The 22,912-nt window shown below is 47.8% G+C and overlaps 2 protein-coding genes across 4 annotated transcripts in view; one reads left to right on the forward strand and one right to left on the reverse strand.

Moving 5' to 3' along the window:
• The window catches only part of MPG (N-methylpurine DNA glycosylase), a 49,611-nt gene extending 30,224 nt beyond the window's left edge, over nucleotides 1-19,387 (forward strand). Inside the window, exons 4-5 of the mRNA XM_026650786.1 lie at nucleotides 11,269-11,650; nucleotides 18,190-19,387. Coding sequence (XP_026506571.1) covers nucleotides 11,269-11,648 — 380 coding nt within the window. The 3' untranslated portion in view covers nucleotides 11,649-11,650; nucleotides 18,190-19,387. The remainder of the gene's footprint in view (nucleotides 1-11,268; nucleotides 11,651-18,189) is intronic.
• The window catches only part of NPRL3 (NPR3 like, GATOR1 complex subunit), a 133,780-nt gene continuing 123,217 nt past the window's right edge, over nucleotides 12,350-22,912 (reverse strand). For all 3 annotated transcript variants that reach the window (XM_029911297.1, XM_024197798.3, XM_024197799.3), the window contains one exon: nucleotides 12,350-13,276. In XM_029911297.1, the coding sequence (XP_029767157.1) occupies nucleotides 13,111-13,276 (166 nt within the window). In that variant the 3' untranslated portion in view covers nucleotides 12,350-13,110. The remainder of the gene's footprint in view (nucleotides 13,277-22,912) is intronic.

Below are 22,912 nucleotides of genomic sequence, written 5' to 3' on the forward strand. Positions count from 1 at the left end.
CCTGGACCAAATCTTCCTCACTATCAGCCAGCAGCACAGTATCATCTACATATATCAACTCCTTTCCATCTTCCATTTGGATTTGCTTACTTATAAAGTCCATCACAATTATGGATAGTAAAGGACTAAGTGCTGATCCCTCGTGGAACCAAATCTTCACCTCAAAATTCTCTGTTACACTGAAAGGTGTCCGCACTTTTGTCATGGAACCCTCATGCGAGCCCATCACCGTGTAGACAGGGTCCTTTAGCACCCCGTAGAATTGTAGCAAAGACACCTGCAGTCTCCTAGGTACTTTGACTGCTTTCTCCAAATCAAGGAAAGCTCGACTATTCCCTCCAGCTTCTTTTCAATCCGCTGTCTAGAGATGAGCATACCATCTGTCAAACTGCTCCTTTCCTAAAATGGGCTCCGCTGTTTAGTGAATGCAGCTAACGTTCTCATGCAATGGGACAGCAGATTGATTCCTTGGTACTTTGAACAGTCATGCATGTCACCTATTTGTTTGTATATCAGTACTTGCATGGACTTTCTTCATTTTCTTGGGATTTTCTTCTCTTTCCAAAATGCATGCAGGACTCACATGAGCCGGTGTACATCACAAACACTACAGACAGGGGAGAAGAACCAGTCTTTGCCAACTGCAATGGGAGCAATTGGGGGAAAAAGAGGCAAATTTTCAGCCTGCAGTTTCCAAGATGGAGACTCCTCAAACCAGTTTATGGAGTTGGCATTAGATCTTATGAGTTACGGTAAAGATTTATTAAGCAGACTGTCTCCCATCGCTGCATGTACTTGTTCCAAAACAAAGTATTATACAGTGCACCTCTTGGGGTGTTCTTCTGTGGCACTGGAGGATATCTTGGGTCAATTTCTGAATTAGGAGAGGGATGACCCTGCTGGGATTTTCCTTCCTTTCTTGTTCCTCAGCTCTTTCTGTCATGGATTTGCCCCTTCTGCTAACCTCATCGAGATTTCTGAAAACTTCAAACATATGTAACAAACTGCAGTGGACTAGAATCCTAAGCAAAGACCTAGGGCTTTCCTATCTACATTGTACAGAGAGAACAGCTGTCACAGCTTCTTCAGAGAAAACTCTGGAATCTCTCAACCATCTCTGTGGTTACTGCTAATGAGGATGCTGTATCTCCATCTGAAGTGAAACAATCATAAACCAAACCTGTTTGGGCTGTGTCTGTCTGGGAGTTTGCCAAAGTTGAAATCTCTGACTTTATCAAGGCTCTGTGAGGGAGGTGAAAAATAAAACAAACTTTTCAGTGCAGCATATTTTCATCCTAGGAAAAGACTCTCCCAAAATGTTATCAGACTCCTTTTTCTGTTAATTCAGGGAGTGGCCAGGACAGAGAGCTTGATGAAATGAAACAAAGAGATGATTATTATAAAAACAATAACTTATTGTTCATTGAGTTCTTTCCTTCCTTCGTTCCTTCCTTCTGAAGACATCAATGTGCTTTACAAAGCAAGATGAACTCCAGCTCCTAGCTCCCTGTCAGGTGGGGAAGTCTCATCATCTCCAATTGATGATGAGGAAAACTGAGGTGTAGAGAGGTTAGTTTGAAACAATGAGTCAGAAGTACTTTCAGCTCCCCATCCCCTAGCATCAAACTTTTATGATAAAACACTAATGGGTTCAGTAACATTCCGCTTTGTGTCAAGGGTGCATCTGAATGAGAGCAGTGGGAGGACTTCTTGGAGCCATTCCACTGACAACAAAAATCTCATGAAATGCTCATACAGTGATCTTGTTGTGTCTGACACAGCGTGACTCATAACAGTTAGAATGACCTAATCTCTAACTGCAGAGAGTCATGGGAAGTTGAACTGACAGGAAAGTCTGGCAAGGAGCTGGGCAATATGGGAACAAATGCTCAGTTTCTCTAAGCTAACTGGAAGTACAATATGGAAATCGCTTACAAAGAACTTTGCTAAGGTGCAGTTAAGGCTGTTGCTGCATAACAGTGCCTCCTGTTCTCTGTGCTCTTCCTATTCCCATACTCCTGTGTGAAGAAGCCAGGAGACACCTAGTTAAGTTGCTGCTTCACACACAACCTTAACTCATCCCCTTTAGGGATGTCACCACCTTGCTGTCTCAGCCTCTCAGGCCTGGTCTGCCCTTGAACGCTGCACTTATAGAACTATTTCTGGTTGGAATGATGGATTTATTTAACCAAATAGTAACACTGGTAACAACCGTAGAGTGGACAGTGAGCAGTGTAATTGCTCACTGAGACTTTTATCCTGGTAAAGTTCTTCCCCTTCCTGTATTGGAATAGCTGTACTGCAGTAAAGCACCTTTATACTGATATAATGTGCTCACAGTATGAGGGCTATACTGCTTTAACTAGGCCAGTACAGCAAAAGCAGGACAACTGTCTAGTGTAGACAAGCCATCACTCTGTTGCTTAAACTGCAGGCAGCTATTCCCAGGAACGCCCCGAATGCATTGTTAGCCTATCTCATTGTGCCTGTGCCGCTGAAAAGGAGGAGAAGGCAGTTCAGTGTGTCCAGGGTGACCTTTGCCAACCCGCAGCGGTTACTCCAGGTATTGGTGCTGCTATACAGGCCACGATGGAGGTCCCGTTGGACTGGATGAATAGCAGTCCCAATATGGAGTTTTTGGCACAGTGAGAATGGGGTGCAGCTTTGTTGGGCAGGGGGCAAGATGCTGTGGTGATCCTGTGTCACCTGTTCCCTCAAAGCCCCCTCCAGATAGGGCATATGTTGGGTTGGGGAGGGGCTTGGGACAGTAGGGCACTCTGACTGACCCCAGTGGCAGAGCAGGCCCCGTGGGATCGCTGCAGCAAATGTAATTTCACACAGCCCCTAAATTGCTTTAAATTACACTGGAGGGGGCAATATTTAAAATCAACAAGATGAAGTTCAAGACAAGTGCAAGGTACTACGTTTAGGAAGGAAAAATATAATGCACAACTAGAAAATAGGGAATAAGTGATTAGGTGGTAGTACTGCTGAAGAGAATCTTGGGGGACAAATTGAATATGAATCAGCAGAGTGATGCAGTTGCAAAAAAGGCTAATATCAGTGTGAGATATATTAGCAGGAATGCCATGTGTAAGACACGGGAGGTAACTGGGGAGGCCTCAGGTGGAGCATTGTGTGCATTTCTGAGTGCCACACTTTAAGAAAGATGTGGACAAACTGGAGAGTCCAGAGGAAAGCAACAAAAATGATAAAAGTTTAGAAAATCTGACCTATGAGGAAAGGTTAAAAGAACTGGTCATATTTAGTCTTGAGAAAAGACTGAGGGGTGACCTGATAACAGTCTTCAGATATGTTAAGTGCTGTCCACCGAAGGATGGACAAGAAGTAATTGTCTTAATCTGCAGCAAGGGAGATGTAGGTTAGATAAGAGGAAAACCTTTCTAATTCTAAGGGCAATTAAGCGTAATAGGTTTCAAAGGGAGGTTGTGGAATTCAGGTCCTTGGAGGTTTTTAAGAACAGGTTGGATAAACACCTGTCAGGGATGGTCTAGGTTTACTGGGTCCTGCCTCAGTGCAGAGGGCTGGACTAGACGACCTCTTGAGGACCATTCACTACATTTCTGTGATTCTGTGAAAAGTAGGTGTACTGGTAAAAGTCAGTCATGCCGGTATAAGGGTGTTTATCCTGGGCTTCTGCTTGCGCAGTTCTGTTGGTCAGCGATTACACCCCTGACCAACAGCGCTGTGCCTGCAAAAACCCCTTTGTGGACACAGTTATAGCAGCAAAATGGCGCTTTTACTGGTATAGCTTGTTTTGCTCAGGGGGTTGGGATGAGGCTATAGTTAGCCGTACCTGCAGAAGTACAGCTTTACTCCACAATAGAAGCGCTTTGCTGATCTAGTTTACCATTATGCCTATAGCAAGTTATCATGGTATAGTTGAACCAGCAACGTTCTTTAAATGGACAAGGACAGGAGAGCATTTGACATGATGACTTTCTGTGGACTTTCTGTCCAGGCAGGGTCCCGAGCTTCCAGTGGGATCTGTTTTTTTTTTCCTGGCCTAACAGCAATTATATATATTCGTATGGAGAGTTATGGAGCTTAAATGAATCAGTGGAAGTGTCCCAGCCCCTTCCACTGAGGTACAGTAGTCACTCAAATGGCAGTTGTAGGTTTGTTGTTTGTTACATTCATCCCCATAACTCTCATGAGTTAGTACGGTTCCTCCAGCTCGCTGGTATTTTGATGACATCAGTGTTTGCTGTCAGCTCAGAGGCAGAATGTTGGCAATGGCTGCTCAGGCCAGTGGGAGGCTGGAGACAAGAAGCTTTGTAAGCATGTGAGTGGCAGCGTTGAATTCTTTGATGCTTTGCCATTTTGTCCCTTGGAACAAGAAGTCACGGTATAGGATGCTGGAACTGCCGATGGCTTTGTTCAGATGAGCTCAAATTTTGGTGCTTTCATGTATCTTGATTATATCTTTAGATTCATAAAAACATAACTAGTCAATGGGGATTTGTAGATGCTCTTTATCACTCTGATGAGAGAATGAAAGCCTCTGTGGACTTTACCACTCTAAATCTGCTCCATATGGGGCTTTACCAGTTTACGGCCTGCACGTCACTGGGCTAGGTTCCAGCAACTTATGGAGCCCATCCCAGGAACTAGTTAGTCTGTGTTCTGATGGGGGTGCACAGCTGCTGCTGGAGAAGTCTGGCAGATGTCTGTTAACATGCATGAGTATACAATACATCCTTGCAACAGCAAAATAACCCTAATACAAACAGCCTTCCCTGTGCCCAGAGGAGTTACACTGGGCTCTCGTCTTATCCTAGATGCTGCATCCAGCTTTTCCTTGGCTTTCCTGCATCTCGTTTTTCCTGAACTTGCCTGTGTAGCTGCCCTGCTGCCAGATCTGGATGAATATGCGATAAAATCCAGGGCACCAGTATTTCCCCGCCCAGACACTCTGTGTCGCTATGCATGGATTGCCCTGTAGCTTTCGTATTGCAGACAAGCACATAGAAGGAGACATTTTGGGAGCGGTGAGTCAGAGCATCATCAGGGAAGGAGTATTTTATTCTTGCAGCAGCCAAAAGCTGTTTCCATGAATGAGAGCTGGAGCTATTCCGGGGAAAGCGCAGTTAGCTGCTTCCTGGGGGTTTTGGCCTGCACTACGGCTTCCTGGTCTTCTACTATTCAGAAAGAGAACTGGCATCTTCACTGCTTTGGGAATCCAGGCTTTATCTTGGTCTTTGACTCTACTCCCTGTGTTGAGGGTTGGGCTTTTTGCTTAGGCATGTGATGTAAATAGCTAGCACCTCCATACTGGAGCGAGCTGCTCTGGCCTGCACCACTGATGAACATGCAGCGTAGATGGCCTGCTCTCATTCTATATAAATCCATGGTACGTCCACACCTTGAATACTGTGTGCAGTTCTGGTTGCCCCAGCTCAAAACAGACATATCAGAATTGGACAAGATACAGAGAAGGGCAACAAAAGTGAATTGGGGTAAGGAACAGCTTCCATATGAGGAGAGATTAAGAAGCCTGGGACTGTTCATCTTGGAAAAGGGATGACTAAGGGGGGATATGATAGAGGTCTATAAAATCATGAATGGTGTGGAGAAAGTGCATAGGTAAGTGTTATTTACCCCTTCATGTAATACAAGTACCAGGGGTCACCCAATGAAATTAATAGGCAGCAGGTTTAAAACAAACATAAGGAAGTACTTCACACAATGCACAGGCAACCTGTGGAACTCTTTGCCAGGGATGTTGTGAAGGTTAAAAGTATAACTGGGTTTAAAAAAAGAACTAGATAATTTCATGGAGGAGAGGTCCATCAATAGCTACTGGCCAAGATGGTCAGGGATGCAACCCCATGCTCTAGGTGTCTTTAAACCTCTGACTGCATCACTTCATAACTGTCCCATTCTGTTCATTCCGTCTGAAGCATCAGGCACCAGCCACTGTCGGAAGACCGGATACGGGGCTAGATGGACCATTGGTCTGACCCACTATGGCCGTTCTTATTCTACTAATGGATGCCAAGGGAATACCAAAGCCAGCTGCTTGAGCCAGCGCTCCAGGGTGTGTGGGCTGAGGTGGCCGTGGGGTTAGGGAGGGGAGATTCCAGCTCTCTGGCAGGCACAGCATCAGCCTGGACTGATCCTCGAAGGGTTTTTCTGTTGGTGAGGGGGGGAAGTTCACGTGCTTGGGGGCGAGAGCATCCTGCATGTCCAGGAAAGCAGCTGCTGGGTGCAGTGAGGACTCGGGACATGGATTCCCAGTTGCCCAGATCCTAGGGATCCACAAGAAAGGTGGGAGGAGGCAGAAGTCAGCCACACGGCCCCCACCTGCTGCCTTCTGGCCTCTTCTGTAGGAGCTCTCTTGCCATTGTCTGAGCCTTCAGTAGCTGTTGACTCACAAGGGGGGAGAGACCTGCAGCATGAACTTCCAGCAGGGTACCCATAATGTCGGCCAGGGACAATGCTTGGCTCTCATCATTTCCCCCTCTCATCTGCCACTGCAGCCCGTGGGTGCTGGTCCCAATGGGGTACAGCCATAGATGGTCTTCCGGGGGGTCTCTCGGAGGCAGCACGCCTCTGCTCTGCCCTAAGGGAGCGCCATGTGGTTCGAACCCCATTGTTCATGTTAGTGGAGGAGATGACCTGAGCCTCAGTAATCTCTGTGTAAAAGCAGTATCACTTTTAAGAAAATCCCTAAGGAATGTAGATTGATTCCAGATGGTGACCACAGTCACTAACAAGGAACAAAAGGAGCTGGTGTAATTAGTATTTGCTTGGAATTCCTTTGCTTGGATTTCTATCTCTGAGTGTGTCTGAGGGTACAGCTAGGAAAGCTCCCATCTAAATGCTCAGCTTTCAGGGATTGTGCTGCAAGACCAGCATGTCCTAGGCACCCCCATCACAGAAGGGAGCTGCTGGAAATGCAACAAATTGCTAATGTCTGTCAGAAATCACTTTGCTGACTTTACCCAGCTTGATGGAGAACAACAGAGACATTACAAGTCCAAAACATACCACAACTCAGCAAATTGTGTTCTCTGCTAAACACACCCCGCTGTGCTGTGGACAGAAATTTTAGGGGGGCGCACTGTTAGTCTCTGATTTCTCTTCATGCTCTACATGAGTCTATTATGAAGCTAGGAAGTGCCATCGAGAAGCCTTTGCTGGGCTGTGAGACCTAGGCATTGAGGACTAGGCCCTGAATGGCTCTAGATGTTTCAAGCTGATTGGAGTGTGTGAGGCAGAGATTATCGTGGAGCTGGCGTTACTGAACATGCATATGTTGGAGATACAGAATTCTGTGGGTGGTCAGCAGCACAGGGAGTGTTATGTGTAGGAATCGCACACACAACTGGTCTGCCGAGCTCTCCGCTCGCCCACTCAGGGTCACATACAGAACCTTCCTTACCATCAAAATGGAAAACATCTGGGTAGCACTTTCGTTTCCACTCAGGGTTGGGTTATGTATCTGGGGAAGACTGCTTTGTTCAGGGCTGTTTTGGGAAGAGCTGCAGGAGTTCAGGAAAATGTGTTTGATACAAAGGCTGTAAAGAATGAGATTTCCCAGAATACCCTGAGAATGGACTAAGATGCCAAAAGATCAGTGACTACATTTCCCGGATGATTTGAGTTTTGAAGAATTCTCTCCTGCCATCCATATGTTGAAGAGGTTTTGTGTGCTGGTGTGAAGCTTCTGTGGCCACTTATGCTAGCTTTATTGCCAAAATCTGCTGGTGGTGCAGGGCTAGGCCGCCATTCCCCACCCCAGGATCCTGCCCTGTTCACACACCTTTCTCATGGGCCAACACATTTATTTCCATTGGCTGTTTTCTGCAGAGGCCGGTGCAGGAGTCAGCTTGTGATCTGCCCTGCGGGGCCTCAGACGTAATCCTCAAGTACAGAAGCTACTCCATGCACAGCACTGGGCTTGCCTCTCGCTTTGCACCAAGCTTGTCATTCACACTAGTGCAGAGTGAGTTCACACTCACTCTGTGCAATGTGCAGGGCAACGGGGAACCTGACCCAATGACTCCTCAGATCACACTTTTGCCCCATGAAGGACAGGGGAGCCAGTGTGTCTGAGTCTGAATGGAAACAAGGAAGAGTGTGGAAAATTCCTGCAGTACTTAGAATCAGAACCATAGGGTTAGAAGGGACTGCAAGGGTCATCTAGTCTAACCCCCCGCAAGATGCAGGATTTGTCATCTAAACCATCAAAGACAGATGAAAACCTCCAGTGGAGGAGATTCCACAACCTCCCTAGGCAGTCTGTTCCATTGGCCTACTGTTCCTACAATTAGGAAGTTTTTCCTGAGATTCAATCTAAATCTGCTCCTCTGTAGTTTGAACCCATTGCTACCCTCTGTCACAAGAGAGAACAACTTTTCTCCATCTTTTTTATGGCAGCCTTTCAAATATTTGAAGACTGCTATCATGTCCCCCCAGGTCTCCTCTTTTCCAAACTAAACATACCTAGTTCCTTCAGCCTTTGCTCATATGGCCTGCATTCCATCTCTTTGATCATCTTTGTTGCTCGCCTCTGGACCCTTTCCAGTTTCTCTACATCCTTTCTATTGGTGACCAGAATTGGACAGAGCACTCCAGCTAAGGCCTAACCAGTGTCGAGTAGAGCTGTACTATCACCTCCTGTGACTTGCATGCTCTGCCTCGTTTAATGCAACCTACATTTGTATTTGCTTTTTTTACAACAGCATCACATTGTTGACTCACACTTAGTGCCAGAGTGATTCATCAGTCCAAAGCTCTGAGCAGCAGGTCAGGGGGTGAGCATGCAGGGTGGGAAGAGTGGGGTATAAATGGACTCTGAGCAATTTGCCATTAATCCTATTTTGAGGTGGAGAAGATGAAATTGTTTTTTGACAACTGGTTCCAGGCTCCACGGCTTTGATCTGTATGCTGCTGTGCTCCTGGGTGGGTCAGTAAACTGCCTCATAACTGATAGTAGTAGTTGCAAGTTCTGGCATGGACAATATTCCTGGGACACATCATTGTTATGCCAGTGTTACTGTCTTAGGGATCAGAGCACACAGTATTATATTTAGAACAGCAATCTGAGGCCCTTCTGGGCCTTGTGAGGGAGGTGGTGTTCCTGCGTCTGTGAGAGTAGGTGCTTGAGGACTGGCCCTGACTGGCTCTAGGTGGTTCTGGCTGCCTTGAGTGTGTATGAGGGGAGAGGATTCTTGTGGAGTCAGCATTACTGGCTTTGCAGATGTTGGAGATGAGGGGGCCCTGGGTGGCCAGCAGTACAGGGAGTGTTATGTGTTTACAGCTCCCTGCACTAGTGAGGGGCAGAGGGACCAGCCAGTTCTCTGTGCCTCTTTTGCAGGGTATGGACTGGAGGGCAGCACCCAAGTTGGAGCTGCAGAAATCCTGTGGGGAGTTAGAGCCTTCCTCTGCCCCATGGTGAAGGCCCCATTTTGGGCAGGCTGCATTTACTTTCCACAGTAATTCCTAATGTGTTGGCTGGTTATTGACAGACTGTTAAGAATTTCCAGTTAGTCACTGATGAACTGTCTGAGTGTTGAAAGGTTCTAGTCCCAGAACCAGGCACAACAGAGTTCAGGTTTAGTTGTGTCTGGTTGGGAACCTTGATGTGCACAACGACACACTAAGGGCAAACCAAAGCTTTAAATATTTGTATTAGCACAATTAGTAAAAATACAAATGTTCTGAACCAAATGAGAAAGTAGCTGTAATTTAAAACCAAGCTCGTTTTCAGTACCATCCCTGACACATACTCACACCTTCTCATGGAGGCCTAGTGGTAGGAGACACGTGGTGTTCCATGCCAAGTGAGTCCAGTGGTCAAGATCTTGAGGTTTACCTGGTGACTGGGCCTATTATAAGTCTGGAGGCTGCCATGAATATTCATATAAAGGCCAGGCCCACTTAGTCCATAACTGACTTCTTAACCCTAATAATGTCTGGTGTTCTTATTCTGTAGGTTAGTATATGAATGATCTCATTAATATCATATATGTCAGTTTCATTGCCAAGACAAGTTTGTGGTTGTGCATTTGCAGATGTCCTGTCCTAAAATATCCAAAGTTTGGCTCAGTCTGATTGTCTATGGGTACCTGGTGTTATTTTATACAAAAATCCCCTAAATCAAACTTGTCACTGTTGGGCAATTCACATATGCGAAGGCTGGTAGGCCTCAAAGCCTTATGCTAACTGCTTAAGCCAAATAGCTCACAGGGTATAGACCTTGTAGGCTTCTTGCGTTACTGCTCAGTAAAATACCTCTAAGCTAGTTCTATGGACTAGCGCCCCCCTTGCAGTTTGCCATGTCTTGATCCCCCTGCTCCAGAGCTGGTTGGAGGTGGTGCACTGAGCCCATGGTGTGTGAATACAAATCTATAGAGTTTGGGGAGCTGCTCTAGGTACCCCACCCATGAACTCATATGTGGCAGTTGTTCCAGAGTACTGTGCTGACAGGAAAACCTCTGGACCTCTGAGCGCCTCCTGGAGGGAGCTCAGCCCATGACACTCCCTTAAACACTAATGCTAGGAAGGTGGTCAGGGAAAAGCTGACTGGAGATTGAAATTCATGGTTACGGATGAAACAGACTGAGCCAAGGAGAGTTTGGCCAGTCAGAGCAGGGGAAGGGGTTCACTGCCCTTTCCTCTCTCTCCATTTACTGGCTGACTCCTGCTATCCGTGACTGTGACAAATCTGACCTGAGATCACTTCAGCCTTGGAGTCTGAGAAGGTTAGTCTCGTGATCTGAGCATGAGCCTGACATTTGGCAGCCAGTAGTTCACATCCCTGCTCCGCCACAGACTTCCTGTGTGACCTTGGGGAAGTCACTAAAGATCAGATGTTTAAAGGGTTTTAAACTCCTAGTGATTTTCATACATCCATTGATTTCAATGGAGACAGGCCCCACTCCATGTAGGCACCTAAATTCCTTTAAAAATCTGGTCCTTGGCTCCTCAGTTCCCATGTGTAAAACAGGGCTAACGGCACTCGCAGGGTGTGGTGGGGGTGAATACACTGAAGAGTGTGAGGCATGCTCTACTGGAGTGCAGTACCATTGATAGACTATTGTCCCTTGAGTTGATCTGCTTACCAATGGGTACCAGTTAATAGAAGGGAGGGGAGGTGTGTAGGATTTCTGTGAGGGTTGGAATTAATTCTGTATTGCACTCAACCCCCTGCACAGAGTAACATGTAGCCCAGCCAGCCAGTGGTGAGAGGCACCCGTAGAGGAGCCCATGCTCATGCAAGTTCTTATTGTTCCACAGGGGAAGGGGCTGCAGTCCTGCTCCGGTCCTTGGAACCTCTGCAGGGCCTGGACACCATGAGGCAGCTGCGAAGTACTCAGAGGAAAGGATCAGCCAACCCACTGAAGGACTGGCAGCTGTGCAATGGGCCCTCCAAGCTCTGTCAAGCACTCGCTATTAACAAGAGCTTTGACCAAAAGGACCTGGCTCGTGACACAGCAGTCTGGATGGAGCCTGGCTCAGAAGCACCAGGAGAGCAGGCTGTGGTGACTGCAGCCAGAATTGGTGTCAGCTATGGTGGAGAGTGGGCACAGAAACCACTGAGGTTTTATATACGAGGGAACAAATGCGTGAGTGTTGTGGACAAGAAGGTGGAGAGAGAGCAAGGTGCTGCAGACTAGAGGTGTGGGTGCTTTCATTAACTATCAGCCCCAGACTCTGACCTAATGGAACTGGGCCAGGGAGGTGGTGCTGGTTTGGAAGCTGTTTGAATAATAAATGTGCTTTGTTACAATGATATGAGTAAGGTGGGATGTCTGGTCAGTAGTTAGCCTGAGAGAGCCAGGTTCACTCCCAGCAGTGCCACGCTCCTCTGGGGTTTCCAAATGACACTGGACTTGTTTTGTGGGCATTTAGGGTAGGGCTCTTAACTCTGAGGTGAAAGCAATGAGATTCCACATGACTAGAACCCTTCAACTGTGGGAGGGGAGGGAGAGAGGTTGTTAAGTATAGGGACAATTCCATCTCCTACCCAGCCTGACTCATTCTTCTGCTTCCCTGCCAGTTGTCCCCAGCCACCCCACCCAAAAATGCTCCTGTTTGATTTCTGCAGTTGCTAAGCCAACAGCCACCCAGGTTCCTGAGCGGAAAGAAAGCCCAGACAGTCTGTGAAGGTGGGGAGGCATATCCCCTTTAGGTACAAGGACACTCTTGCAGCTGTGGCAGCACAGGTACTAGCTGCCCTCAGCATCGAACTCCACACTGAGCTAGCAACACACCAGCAACAGGGGCAGCACAGAGAGAACTGGTAAAGAGAGGTATCAAAACCGCTGTGAAGCACGCAGAGCCTACAAGAGGTACAGGAAAGGGCTAAAGGACAGATTCACAAGGGTACTTAAGCACCTCAGGATGCAGTTACATGCCTCAGGCCAACACTGAAGGCTTGTACACAACTAGCACTTACTTCAGTATAATTTAAGTTACTCGGAAGTGAAAAAGCTACCCTTCTGTGCACTGCAAGATACACTGACTTAAGTGCTGGTGTGGACACAGCTACTGTCAGGACAGCTCTCTCAGCAGCATAGAGCATCTACACTAGCAGCACTATAGCTGTGCTGCTGTAGCGATTCTAGTGGAGACTTGGCTGGAGATGCCATTGACATTTTTAAAACCACTGCTCTGCTACTTGAATAGAGGCAACCAGTTTCTGCTGCACCAATGTCCAGTCAAAGTGAGTGTTGTTTATTCAGCGACACCAAGGTAAAACCTTTCTTCAACTCCACACACACAGCCTGCGCAGGGAGCAAGGAACCCCAGCCCAGTGGCAGGGATTTCGGGAAGACACGGCACACTGGGAGTAGCTGGACTGAACTGCTTCACTTGTGTGTGCCTCTCTATCCCCACTCTCATGCATCTTGAGGGCAGAGCTCTGTCCACAAGCAGGTTGGGGTTTACATCCCCCAGCCAGATGGTGAAAGGGAGGGAGAAGGGGTGACTTGCTGAGGGTCACTGGGAAGGTCAATGGCAAAGGTAGAACCTCTGGCTGCTGCTACCCTGCTCCTGTATTAACATTTATATAAACAAAATATTAAGACTGAAGGAGCTGAAAACAGAGGAGCAGTTCCCCTCCCACACTCCACATAGTCACTTCAAGAGGGACTGGAAGACTGAAATCACAGGGTCCTCATGATTGGTCACAACCAGCACACTGCGAAACTTATCAAAGAGCATGACCAGCTGGGAGCGGCGCATGTTCTCGTTATACATGATCTCCTCCAAATGGTGCCGTCCTCGGAAATAGTGCAGCAGCCTGCAAGGCAAGGAGAGGAGAAGGTGAGCTCGCACTTGCCCCTCCACTGTGTGCACAGGACAGAGGTTCTGCACCCCCATTACAAAACAACGCTTCAGCCCTTGGAACAAGCTGGAGACTGAGCAGATCTTTTCAAGCAGTGGATTAACAGCCAAGTCTGAGCGCTACAGCAACCTGGCCACCAGCGCATTTCACTGAACATGAGCCCATAAAAGGTTTCACAGACTAAAACTTGGGCAACTCCATTTTACAACCTCCAAACACAGTTTGGCCCAATCTACTATCCAAGGTCCTGCCATGTGGTCACTGGGAATCAGCTACGGTGCCTGCCCAACAGTTATCCATTTCCCCCTAAACTCCAATAATGCACAAGAAGTTCTGGTTTAGAAAATACATTGGCTGAGATCAGTCCACACTAAAAGATGACCAGTGCTAGGCTGTAGCGGCATCCCAACCTCCCCATGTACCTGCAACACGTGTGATCTGTATTAGGGCAGAGCAAGACACCAACCAGAGGTTTGCAACTCCTGCAGCCTTGAAGTTAAACTCCCTGCGCCACTTGTTGCCTGGATTGCCAGATCTTGGGGCTGGGATGCTTATCAGTAAACTGTACCCCAAATAATCCTATGGGGCCCTGATCCCAGAGAGGACTCTCAGGCACTACTAAAATACTACTAAAGACTTATCACAGAATAACTAACTCAGAAACGCACAGGGATATTGTTTACAGCTAACATGATTTACTTTTTTTTAATATCTACACTAACTCATTTTAAGTGGCTTTCTTTGTATAAACACTGATCAAGATAAAGCTTCTCACAAGCATTCTTCTAGCTTTTATGTGTAGGTCCAGCAGTCCACAGAGCATTGGTTACTTGGCAGTTAATGTGCTATTGAAATATAAGGCACCAAGCCAAACCACTTCTCCCAAACCATCATCATTCCTCATGCGCTGCTTCTCAGCCCAGCCACGCCACACCATGCTTCCACAGTGTGTATGTATTGGCACTAGATTGCTATCATGAGAAACACACCAATGCTAGGGCACAAACACAGGTTTCCTATAAATGGGAGCAGGAACCTCAAAGAAAACCTTTGGACACAGTATAGGTAGTTTGCTGCTCTAATCCACTTGTGGGGAGAGGAGCCCAGGCCCCCACACACTGTGCATGTGATGCAATCCTGGGGTAAAAATGGAAGAGGACAGAATGCAGCAATCACACTGAAAAGCCACAAACCCTGGTTCCCTTCCAATTCTTCACCTGTTCTGCCTCTCCCATGTTGCCACAGTTTCATTCAGCCTCCAGGACACCAGCCTAGGAACCTTCCTGGCCCAGAAGAACTCACCTTTTCTCCTCCTGACACACTTGCATGACTTACTTTCTAAACCTGCTAATAATACAGAACAAACATCCACAGCCCCAGAGAGCAGCCAGGCCCTGCCTGTGGATTTTCGACTGCTCTCTAGCTCTCAAATTTCCAACTCAAACCAGGAAACCAGATCAGAAATGCAAGGGAGGAAGATTTGGTTAAGTCCCTCGTTTTGCATAAAATGCCAAGTAACTGAAGTTTGTTCTTAGCAGGGAGCACGGAAATTCTGGCTGAGGTACCAGGGCAACCATCGGGTAGCTTTAATGTCCATAGAGAGCAGGCAGGGCCTTGGTTTGTGAGGTCTCATCCAGAAGAGAGACAGATTGTAGCAAATTCCATTTATCTTCCATAGAAAGAAAACCACTGAGCCTACTCTGCTGGAGTTTGACTCGGGATTAGCACTATGACAGGCTCACTCTTCCCCCAAAGCACTGCACAAGTAGCTAATTCTGCCTCAGTGCCCCGGGTGCACAAAGGGGGATTATTCCCACTCAGAAATGGAGACTAGAGACAGAGTGCCTAGCTACACAACACATGTTCCATGCTCGCTCCCTGGCTTATACCCTTGATGGGGACGCACAGACTGAATTAGAGCCTTCCAGATTTGGCCACACAATGAATCAGTGGCAGAGGCAAGATAAGAGCGCTGGAGTCCCTCTTGCTGCATACAGAGTCACTGAGAGCCAGTAAACACTGAGGCACAAGGTCACTTTCCAGAACAGAACTGTCTAGCTAGCCCTCCAAATGATCATTCGTACTCACTGTTCTCTGCTGAACTGTTTAGTCTACTCAGTATCTTCCCTGTGCTTTGCATACACTATTGGAAAATGGTCCAACTCATCAGTGCCTGCACATAGCGGCCCAGATTCACTTCACCAGATAAGTACATACGTATTCTGGGCTGCGTCAAGCATTGTTAACACTGTCATACCCTAAACCTACCCACTGATGTTAAAACACTGGGGATGGAAAATACCATTCAATCCTTCTGTTCCAGGACAGGACTGGCCCTGTGGAAACACTTCGTTCTCGGCTGCAGTTCTGTAATCTCCCTGTTGCCCTACTTCTCCGGATATTCACCTCAGTACCAGCTTTACCATGGCACCATGGCTCCAGATCCAGGCTCCAAAGGGGCCCCGACCTGCTCTGCTTGGGCTGCAGTAAGGCCCCGCTAGCTCTTCTCTGCCCCCCTGCCCTCTCCTGCGGAGGCAGAAGCTTCATCCTGCTGGCTCCTGGGGCTCCTGCTGCAGGGCAGGCTCCACCCACACCCACTGGCAGCTAAGCTCGCCCCTTCCTCTTCCCCCGAGCGCGCCGCATTCCCACCCCTCCCCCTCCCAGTGCTTCCCCTGCCGCCTAACAGCTGTTTGCCGGCGCAAGGGAGAGGGAGGAGCAGGGCCGCAGCACGCTTGGGGGAGGAGGCGGAGAAGAGGCAGGGGTGGGGCATTGGGGAAGGGGGTGGGGCAGAGGCAGGGCCCCCGCACTCCCCTACATGTATCCCCTTCAGCCCCCTGCCATGAACCACTCAGGCAGTGGGCTAGGAGCACCCCCACAACCCCAACCCACACCCCCAGCCCTGACTCCTGCACCCCCCTCACACACACCTAGCCCCCTGCCCTGACCCCTGCACTCCCTCACATACCCCCATGACCCCAGCCCTGACTCCTGCACCCCCCACACACATACCCAGCCCCCTGCCCTCCCTGACTCTTGCACCCCAACCCCTAGCCTGCTCCTGCACCCTAACGCCCTCCCAGACCCTGCACCCCCAGTCCTGAGCTCCCTCCCTCACCCTAACTCCTGGCCAGACCCCGCACCCTAACTTTTTTTTTTACATTTTTTTAAAATAAAGTGCTCTTATCCAAAGCGCTTTACAATAGTTAGCTAACGGTACAAACAATATTTGGAAAGATCATTAAGTGGTCTGCTGAGACCCCTGGCAATTTTCAAGTGGTCTATGGAAAAATAAGTTAGACTACAAAAACAATCAAGGTACCTCACTTTATTTTCATTTACTTGCTATTACTTATAGGAGGAGGAAGAAAAAAAGAATGAAAAACGGGGGTGGGGAGATAAGAGAGAATGTTCTTTTTCTTGGCTGGGTCCCAAGGAGGGGCCCCAAAAATGAAGCTGAGCACAGGACCCCACTAACTCTAAATCTGCCATGGGGACTGACCCCTCCCCCACAGCTCCCCATGCCACAGCCAGGGGCTGACCCCTCACTCCCCGAGATCCGCATGCTGCTGCCAGGTCAGGGACTGACCCCTCCCTCGCCCCAGCTCCCCACACCACTGCCAGGAGCTGGGGCTGACACCCTCCCCACACTGCTGCCAGGGGCTGGGGCTGACCTCTAACCCCCCCAGCTCCATTCTGGCTGGGGCAGGGGCTGACCCCCAAACCCTGTTGCCTGACCCCTTGCGTCGTCACCCTCCCACACACATTCCTCCACGCCCCGCTAGGGGGGCGCGCCAGACTTTTTTGGTAAACAGGGCATTTGTTAGTTTGTTCTTGCCAGCTGAGCAGTTGGCAAGAGCAAATGGGATAAATGCCCGTTTTTGTCAAAAAAAGTCAGGATGGCTGGGACCGAGCTTAAAAAGGGAACTGTCCCGGCCACCCTATCTCCAGGCACGTGGGTCCTGAGGGAGTCCAGCCAGGGTGGGGGAAGACCCTGGCCTGGCTAACTGCGCCACTCCCGGGAGGCCAGAGTGATTCCCTGCCCTGGCACTGGACCGGCCCCGGCCGCGCTGCCAGCTCAACCTGGCAGACGCCGTCACCTTCCAGCAGGGCCAGTGAGTGTGGCCAGGGGACAGGGTGTGAGGGAGTGGGTCTCTGGAAGTGTGTAGGGGGGCTGCTGGCCAGTGTGGGGTGTCTTGGGGGGTAGTGGGGGAGGTCTGTGTGTTGTGATGCTGGGCAGTGGGGGGTCTGAGTGGGGTGCTGTGTAGTTGCGGTGGTGGGCTGTGGGGAAGTGCATTGGGCAGTAGTGGTGTGGCTGGGGGGGGGTGCTGAGCAGGCCACTGTGCATTTGTAGTGGAGGGTTTGTGTGGGGGGCTGCTGGGCATAGCAGCTCTGGGGGATGCTGGGCATAGGGAGTCGGGGCTGTGTGGCACGGCACGAACCCACCCCTGCGGGGAAGGGGCACACTGGCAGCACAGGGCTGGGCGGGTCAGTGTGCATCTGGCAACTGCTGGTTTGTATACAGAGCCCTTGCACTGGGCTGGGTGGAGCAGGGCCGGCCCCACCATGCTATGCCCCAATGCTCCTGGCTGTTCCCTTGCTCTAGGGACCGCCCTCCCCACGCCACGCGCCTTTGCCCCCCATGGCGGCCCACAAAAGGTTAATCTGGCCCTGATTCACCCAAAATACCACTCTCATCCCATTGCCCCTAGTGAACTATCGGGGAGGAATAGCTGTGTAACAATACGCCCTCCTGCACATTCCAGATCCTTGGCTGTCCCTTATGAGTCATCCCCTCCAGCCCTGAGTCATTTGTGTTACTCTGCTGCAAATTCTTTAGTTTGTTGTCTTTGTTCTATTGCCCTCTGCAGGTGCCCAGTGCTGAATGCTGCAATCTCACCAGTCACATAAAGAGGAACTAGCATCTCCCTTGTCCCTGAGATGAAGCCTGTGTCTGAGGAGGCACAATTAAACTGGCTTCCATTCCAGCATATCACATTGCAAACTCATCTCTACTTTGATGTTCATCTTCATCCCTTAAGCAGGCATGCTTACATAAAACAATGAAAAACAAGTTTCCTTATATCCGCTAAAACAGAGATTGCCAAAAAGAAAATGTCATCAATCTGATTTACCTTCCCACTATTTATGCTCTGCAATCACTTTTTGCATTCTTTCTTGTCGGTCAATGAAACTAGATTAGTTAATTTCACTTTCAATTTCACCCTGAGGTGCTGGCCAGTACTTCAGCGTTTGGGGTGCTAGCACAGCAGTTGAAAATTTGTTAAAAAATATTGTTCCCTTGACATTTTTAAAAAACCATGGTAACATGTTTATTGGTCCAGGGGTTTTTTAAGGCTCAATTTAAACAAGTCCTCACTGTAGAGCCAACTTGCTCAGATAGTGTGGCATAAGCTTCATCCAGTATCACTACTCCAATATTTCTCCCTCCCTCTGCCTGCATGAGCTTCCAATTATTTCCCCCCCACAACTGCTCGCTACATTCTTCCAAGCTGAACCACGCTATGTCTAATCATGGCAGAGCCCTTTGTATTATCTTTCTGCACTGCGGTTTGGAAGCACTCCTAACTGGCATCAAAGTAGTAAAAAAATAGACAACTTATTAAATGATCTATTCTACTACCTCCCCATCTCCTGCCAGTGCAAGACTGCTTACTGCAGTGGGCAGTATTCCCATCAGTATATTTAAAATAGCTTCTTGGGCACAAGTGATTATGACGGGATTGTCAATGATGCAGCCAAAGCAGGAATGTTCAATACACACATTCATTCTGCATTTGGAAAGAATCATGGAAAGGCAGGGTTGGAAGGGAGCTCAAGAGGCCATCTTGTCCATTCCTCTTTCCCCCCACATTGAGGCTGGATTAAGCAAACCTAGACCATCCCTGACAGATATCTGTCTAACCTGTTCTTTAAAACCTCCAATGTTGGGGTTTCCACAACCTCTCTAGGTAGCTTGTTCCAGTGCTCAACTCCTTAGATTTAGAAAGTTTTTCCTAATAACCAACCTAAATTTCCCTTGCTGCAAACTAAGTTGATTATTTCTTGTCTGACCCTCAGTGGACATGGAGAACAATTGATCACCGTCCTCTTTAACAACCTTCTACATAATTGAAGACTTACGTCCCCCCTCAGCCTTCTCTTCTCTAGACTGAAACCTTTCCTCATATTTTCTAAACTACTTATTTTTGTTGCTCTCCCCTGGACTAGAATTTGTTCACATATTTCTGAAAGTGTGGCACCCAAAACTGGACCCAGTACTCCAGCTAGGGCCTCACCAGTACAGAAGAGAATAAAACAATTAGCTCCTGTGTCTTACATACAACACTCCTGTGAATACATCCCAGAATGACATTTGCCTCTTTGCAATTGGATTATGTTTTCATATCAGATAATGACGAAATACTTTCCATTCCAATAGTAATTATGGAGGATGTTAAACAGTATCAACTAAAGTTAAATATTTTTATAAATCAGCAAGTCCAAATAAGTCACATCAAAAAGAGTTTTAAAAGCATTAGCCAAAGAGCTTTCTGGACAGTTGATGTTAATATTTAATAAATTTTGGAATAATGAGGAAGTTCCAGAGGACTGTAGAGAAGCTGATGTTATTATGGTATTGAAAAACAAAAACAGGATAACTCAGGTAATTTATAGGCTTGTTAGCCTGATGTTATTCTTGGGGAAAGAAAGAAAAATAAAAAATAGCTAATATAGAGCATAATTAATACCAATCAACATGGTTTTATGGAAAAAATGTCAAACTTAATATTGTTTGATGAAATTACAAGGTTGGTTGATAAAGGTAATTACTGACATAATATATTTGGAGTTCTGTAAGGAGTCTGAATACTTCACAATATTCTTATTAAAACATTAGTATGATATTAAATCAATATAGCTCATATTCTGGGGAATCATCCATGGGAGGTGGTTGGGGGGGAGGGGTCCTGCAGGGATCAGCTCTCAGTCCAATGCTATTCATTATTTTAATCAATGAACTGAAAGAAAATATAAAACCATTGCTAATGAAGTTTGCAGATGATGAAAAGACGGGTGGGGTGGTAAATAATGAGGACAACAGGTCACAGATACAGAGCAGGATTATACATTTATGAACAAAGAATGCAGGCCACACTTGTAAGATGGAGTAAAGTATCCTGGAAAGCAGCAGTTCTGGAAAGGATTAAAGAGTTATGATAGAAACCAAACTCCACACAGTGTAATGTGATGCTGCAGCTAAGACAGCAAATGTGATCCCTGGATATAAAAAAAGGAATATCAGGTAAAAGTAGAGAGGTGGCATTACCATTGTATGCAGCATTGGTGACACCTTTACCGGATACTGCGCCAGTTCTGTGTCCACATTTTAAAAAGAATATTGAAACATGGGAAAGGGTTTAAAGAAAAAGCCACAAGAATGATTTGAAGTCTAGAAAACATACCTGACAGTGAGAGATGTAAGCAGCTCTATTTGCTTAGCTTGCCAAAGAGAGGGGAAAAGAAGTGACTAGATCACAGTCTAAGCCCTGGTCTACACTACGAGGTTAGGTCAAATTTAGCCGCGTTAGGTCGATTTTATAAGCAATGCGTTTACACAACCAACCCTGTTCCGTCGACCTAAAGGGCTCTTAAAATCAACTGCTTTACTCCTCCCTGGCGAGGGGAGTAGCGCTAAAATCAACCTTGCTGGGTCAAATTTGGGGTAGTGCAGATGCAATTCGACGGTATTGGCCTCCGGGGGCTCTCTCAGAGTGCTCCAATGTGACCGCTCTGGACAGCGCTTTCAACTCCGATGCACTAGCCAGATACACAGGAAAAGCCCCGGGAAATTTTGAATTTCATTTCCTGTTTGGTCAGCGTGGCGAACTCAGCAGCACAGGTGACCATGCAGTCCCCCCAGAATCACAAATGAGCTCCAGCATGGACCGAACGGGAAACACTGGATCTGATTGCTGTATGGGTAGAAGAATCTGTGCAGGCCGAACTCCAATCAAAAAGAAGAAATGCTAAAAATCGCACAGGGCATGGTGGACAGAGGCTACAACAGGGAGACACAGCAGTGCTGCATGAAAGTTAAGGTGCTCAGGCAAGCCTACCAAAAGACAAAGGAGGCAAACGGTTGCTCTGGGTCAGAGACCCATACATGCCGCTTCTATGATCAGCTGCATGGCATTCTAGGGGGGACCTTACCACTACCCCATCACTGTCTGCAAGGGGGTAGTCTCACGCAACAGGGAGAAGGATTTTGTGGATGAGGAGGAGGAGGAGGAGAAGAAGAATGCGCAGCAGGCAAGTGGTGAATCCGTTCTCCCCGGCAGCCAGGACCTTTTCATCACCCTGGAGCCAATACCCTCCCAAGGCAGGATCCCCGACCTTGAAGCTGGAGAAGGCACCTCTGGTGAGTGCACATTTGTAACTACAGTACAGGGTTTAAAAGCAATTGTGTTTAATGTTTGATTTGCCCTGAAGAATTGGGATGCATTCGCGGCCAGTACAGCTACTGGAAAAGTCTGTTAATGTGTCTGGGGATGGAGCAGGAATCCTCCAGGGACATCTCCTTGAAGCTCTCCTGGAGGCACTCTGAAAGCTTTTGCAGAAGGTTTCTGGGGAGGGCTGCCTTATTTCATCCTCCACGGTGGACACTTTACCACGCCAAGCCAGTAGCAAGTAGTCTGGAATCATTGCAGCACAAAGCATGGCAGCAAATGGTCCTGGGTTTTGGTCGCATTCAAGCAACATTCGGTCTATATCTTTCTGTGTTAGCCTCAGGAGAGTGATATCATTGATGGTCACCTGGTTGAAATTGGGGAATTTTTGTAAGGAACAGTAAAAGGACCCCGTTCATGCTGGGCTGTTTGCGCTTGGCTAAAAGGAATCATCCTTGAGAATAGCCATGCGGTGGGGGGGAAGAGGTGAAGGGATCATCCCAGAGAATAGCCACGCAGTGGGGAGGTGTGTGCTGCATATCCACCCGAAAACTGCAGCCCCTCCTTTTAAATGACAAACCCAATCGGCATTGGTTGCTATGGGAAAGGAGGGCGCTGCAGTTTGAAACCATTCCCACATGTTATGAAGGCAGAAGAAGCCAACCCCGTGTACCCTTTGTCTTAACATGGCTGCCTGGAAACCAAATTCTGTTGCCCAGCTGTGTGTGATGTGTCACCATACTGGCAGGCACTCAATATAAAAGGCAAAATGCGACCTTGTACTTCAAGCACATGTACTGTCTGCTGTAAATTGCTTGATTCACTGTGAAAGAATCTCCCTTCTGTTCTCAGAAATGTATCATCTTAAATTTTACTCTCCCTTTTTATCCCCCTGCAGGAGGAAATGTTTCTACACTCCCCCTATCATTTCCGTCCCTGAGGTTGTTGCAGATTAGAAGGCGAAAAAAAACGCACTCGCGATGACATGTTTTCCAAACTCATGCAGTCCTCCTGCACTAATAGGGCACAGCTGAATGCATGGAGGCATCAGTGGCAGAGGCCAGGAAAGCATTAAGTGAGCACGATGAGAAGAGGCAGGAGGCAATGCTGAGGCTAATGGGGGAGCAAACGGACATGACGAGGC

This window comes from Terrapene carolina, unplaced genomic scaffold, assembly GCF_002925995.2.
Source record: "Terrapene carolina triunguis isolate 2854851 unplaced genomic scaffold, T_m_triunguis-2.0 Scaffold93, whole genome shotgun sequence".
Lineage (NCBI taxonomy): Eukaryota > Metazoa > Chordata > Testudines > Emydidae > Terrapene > Terrapene triunguis.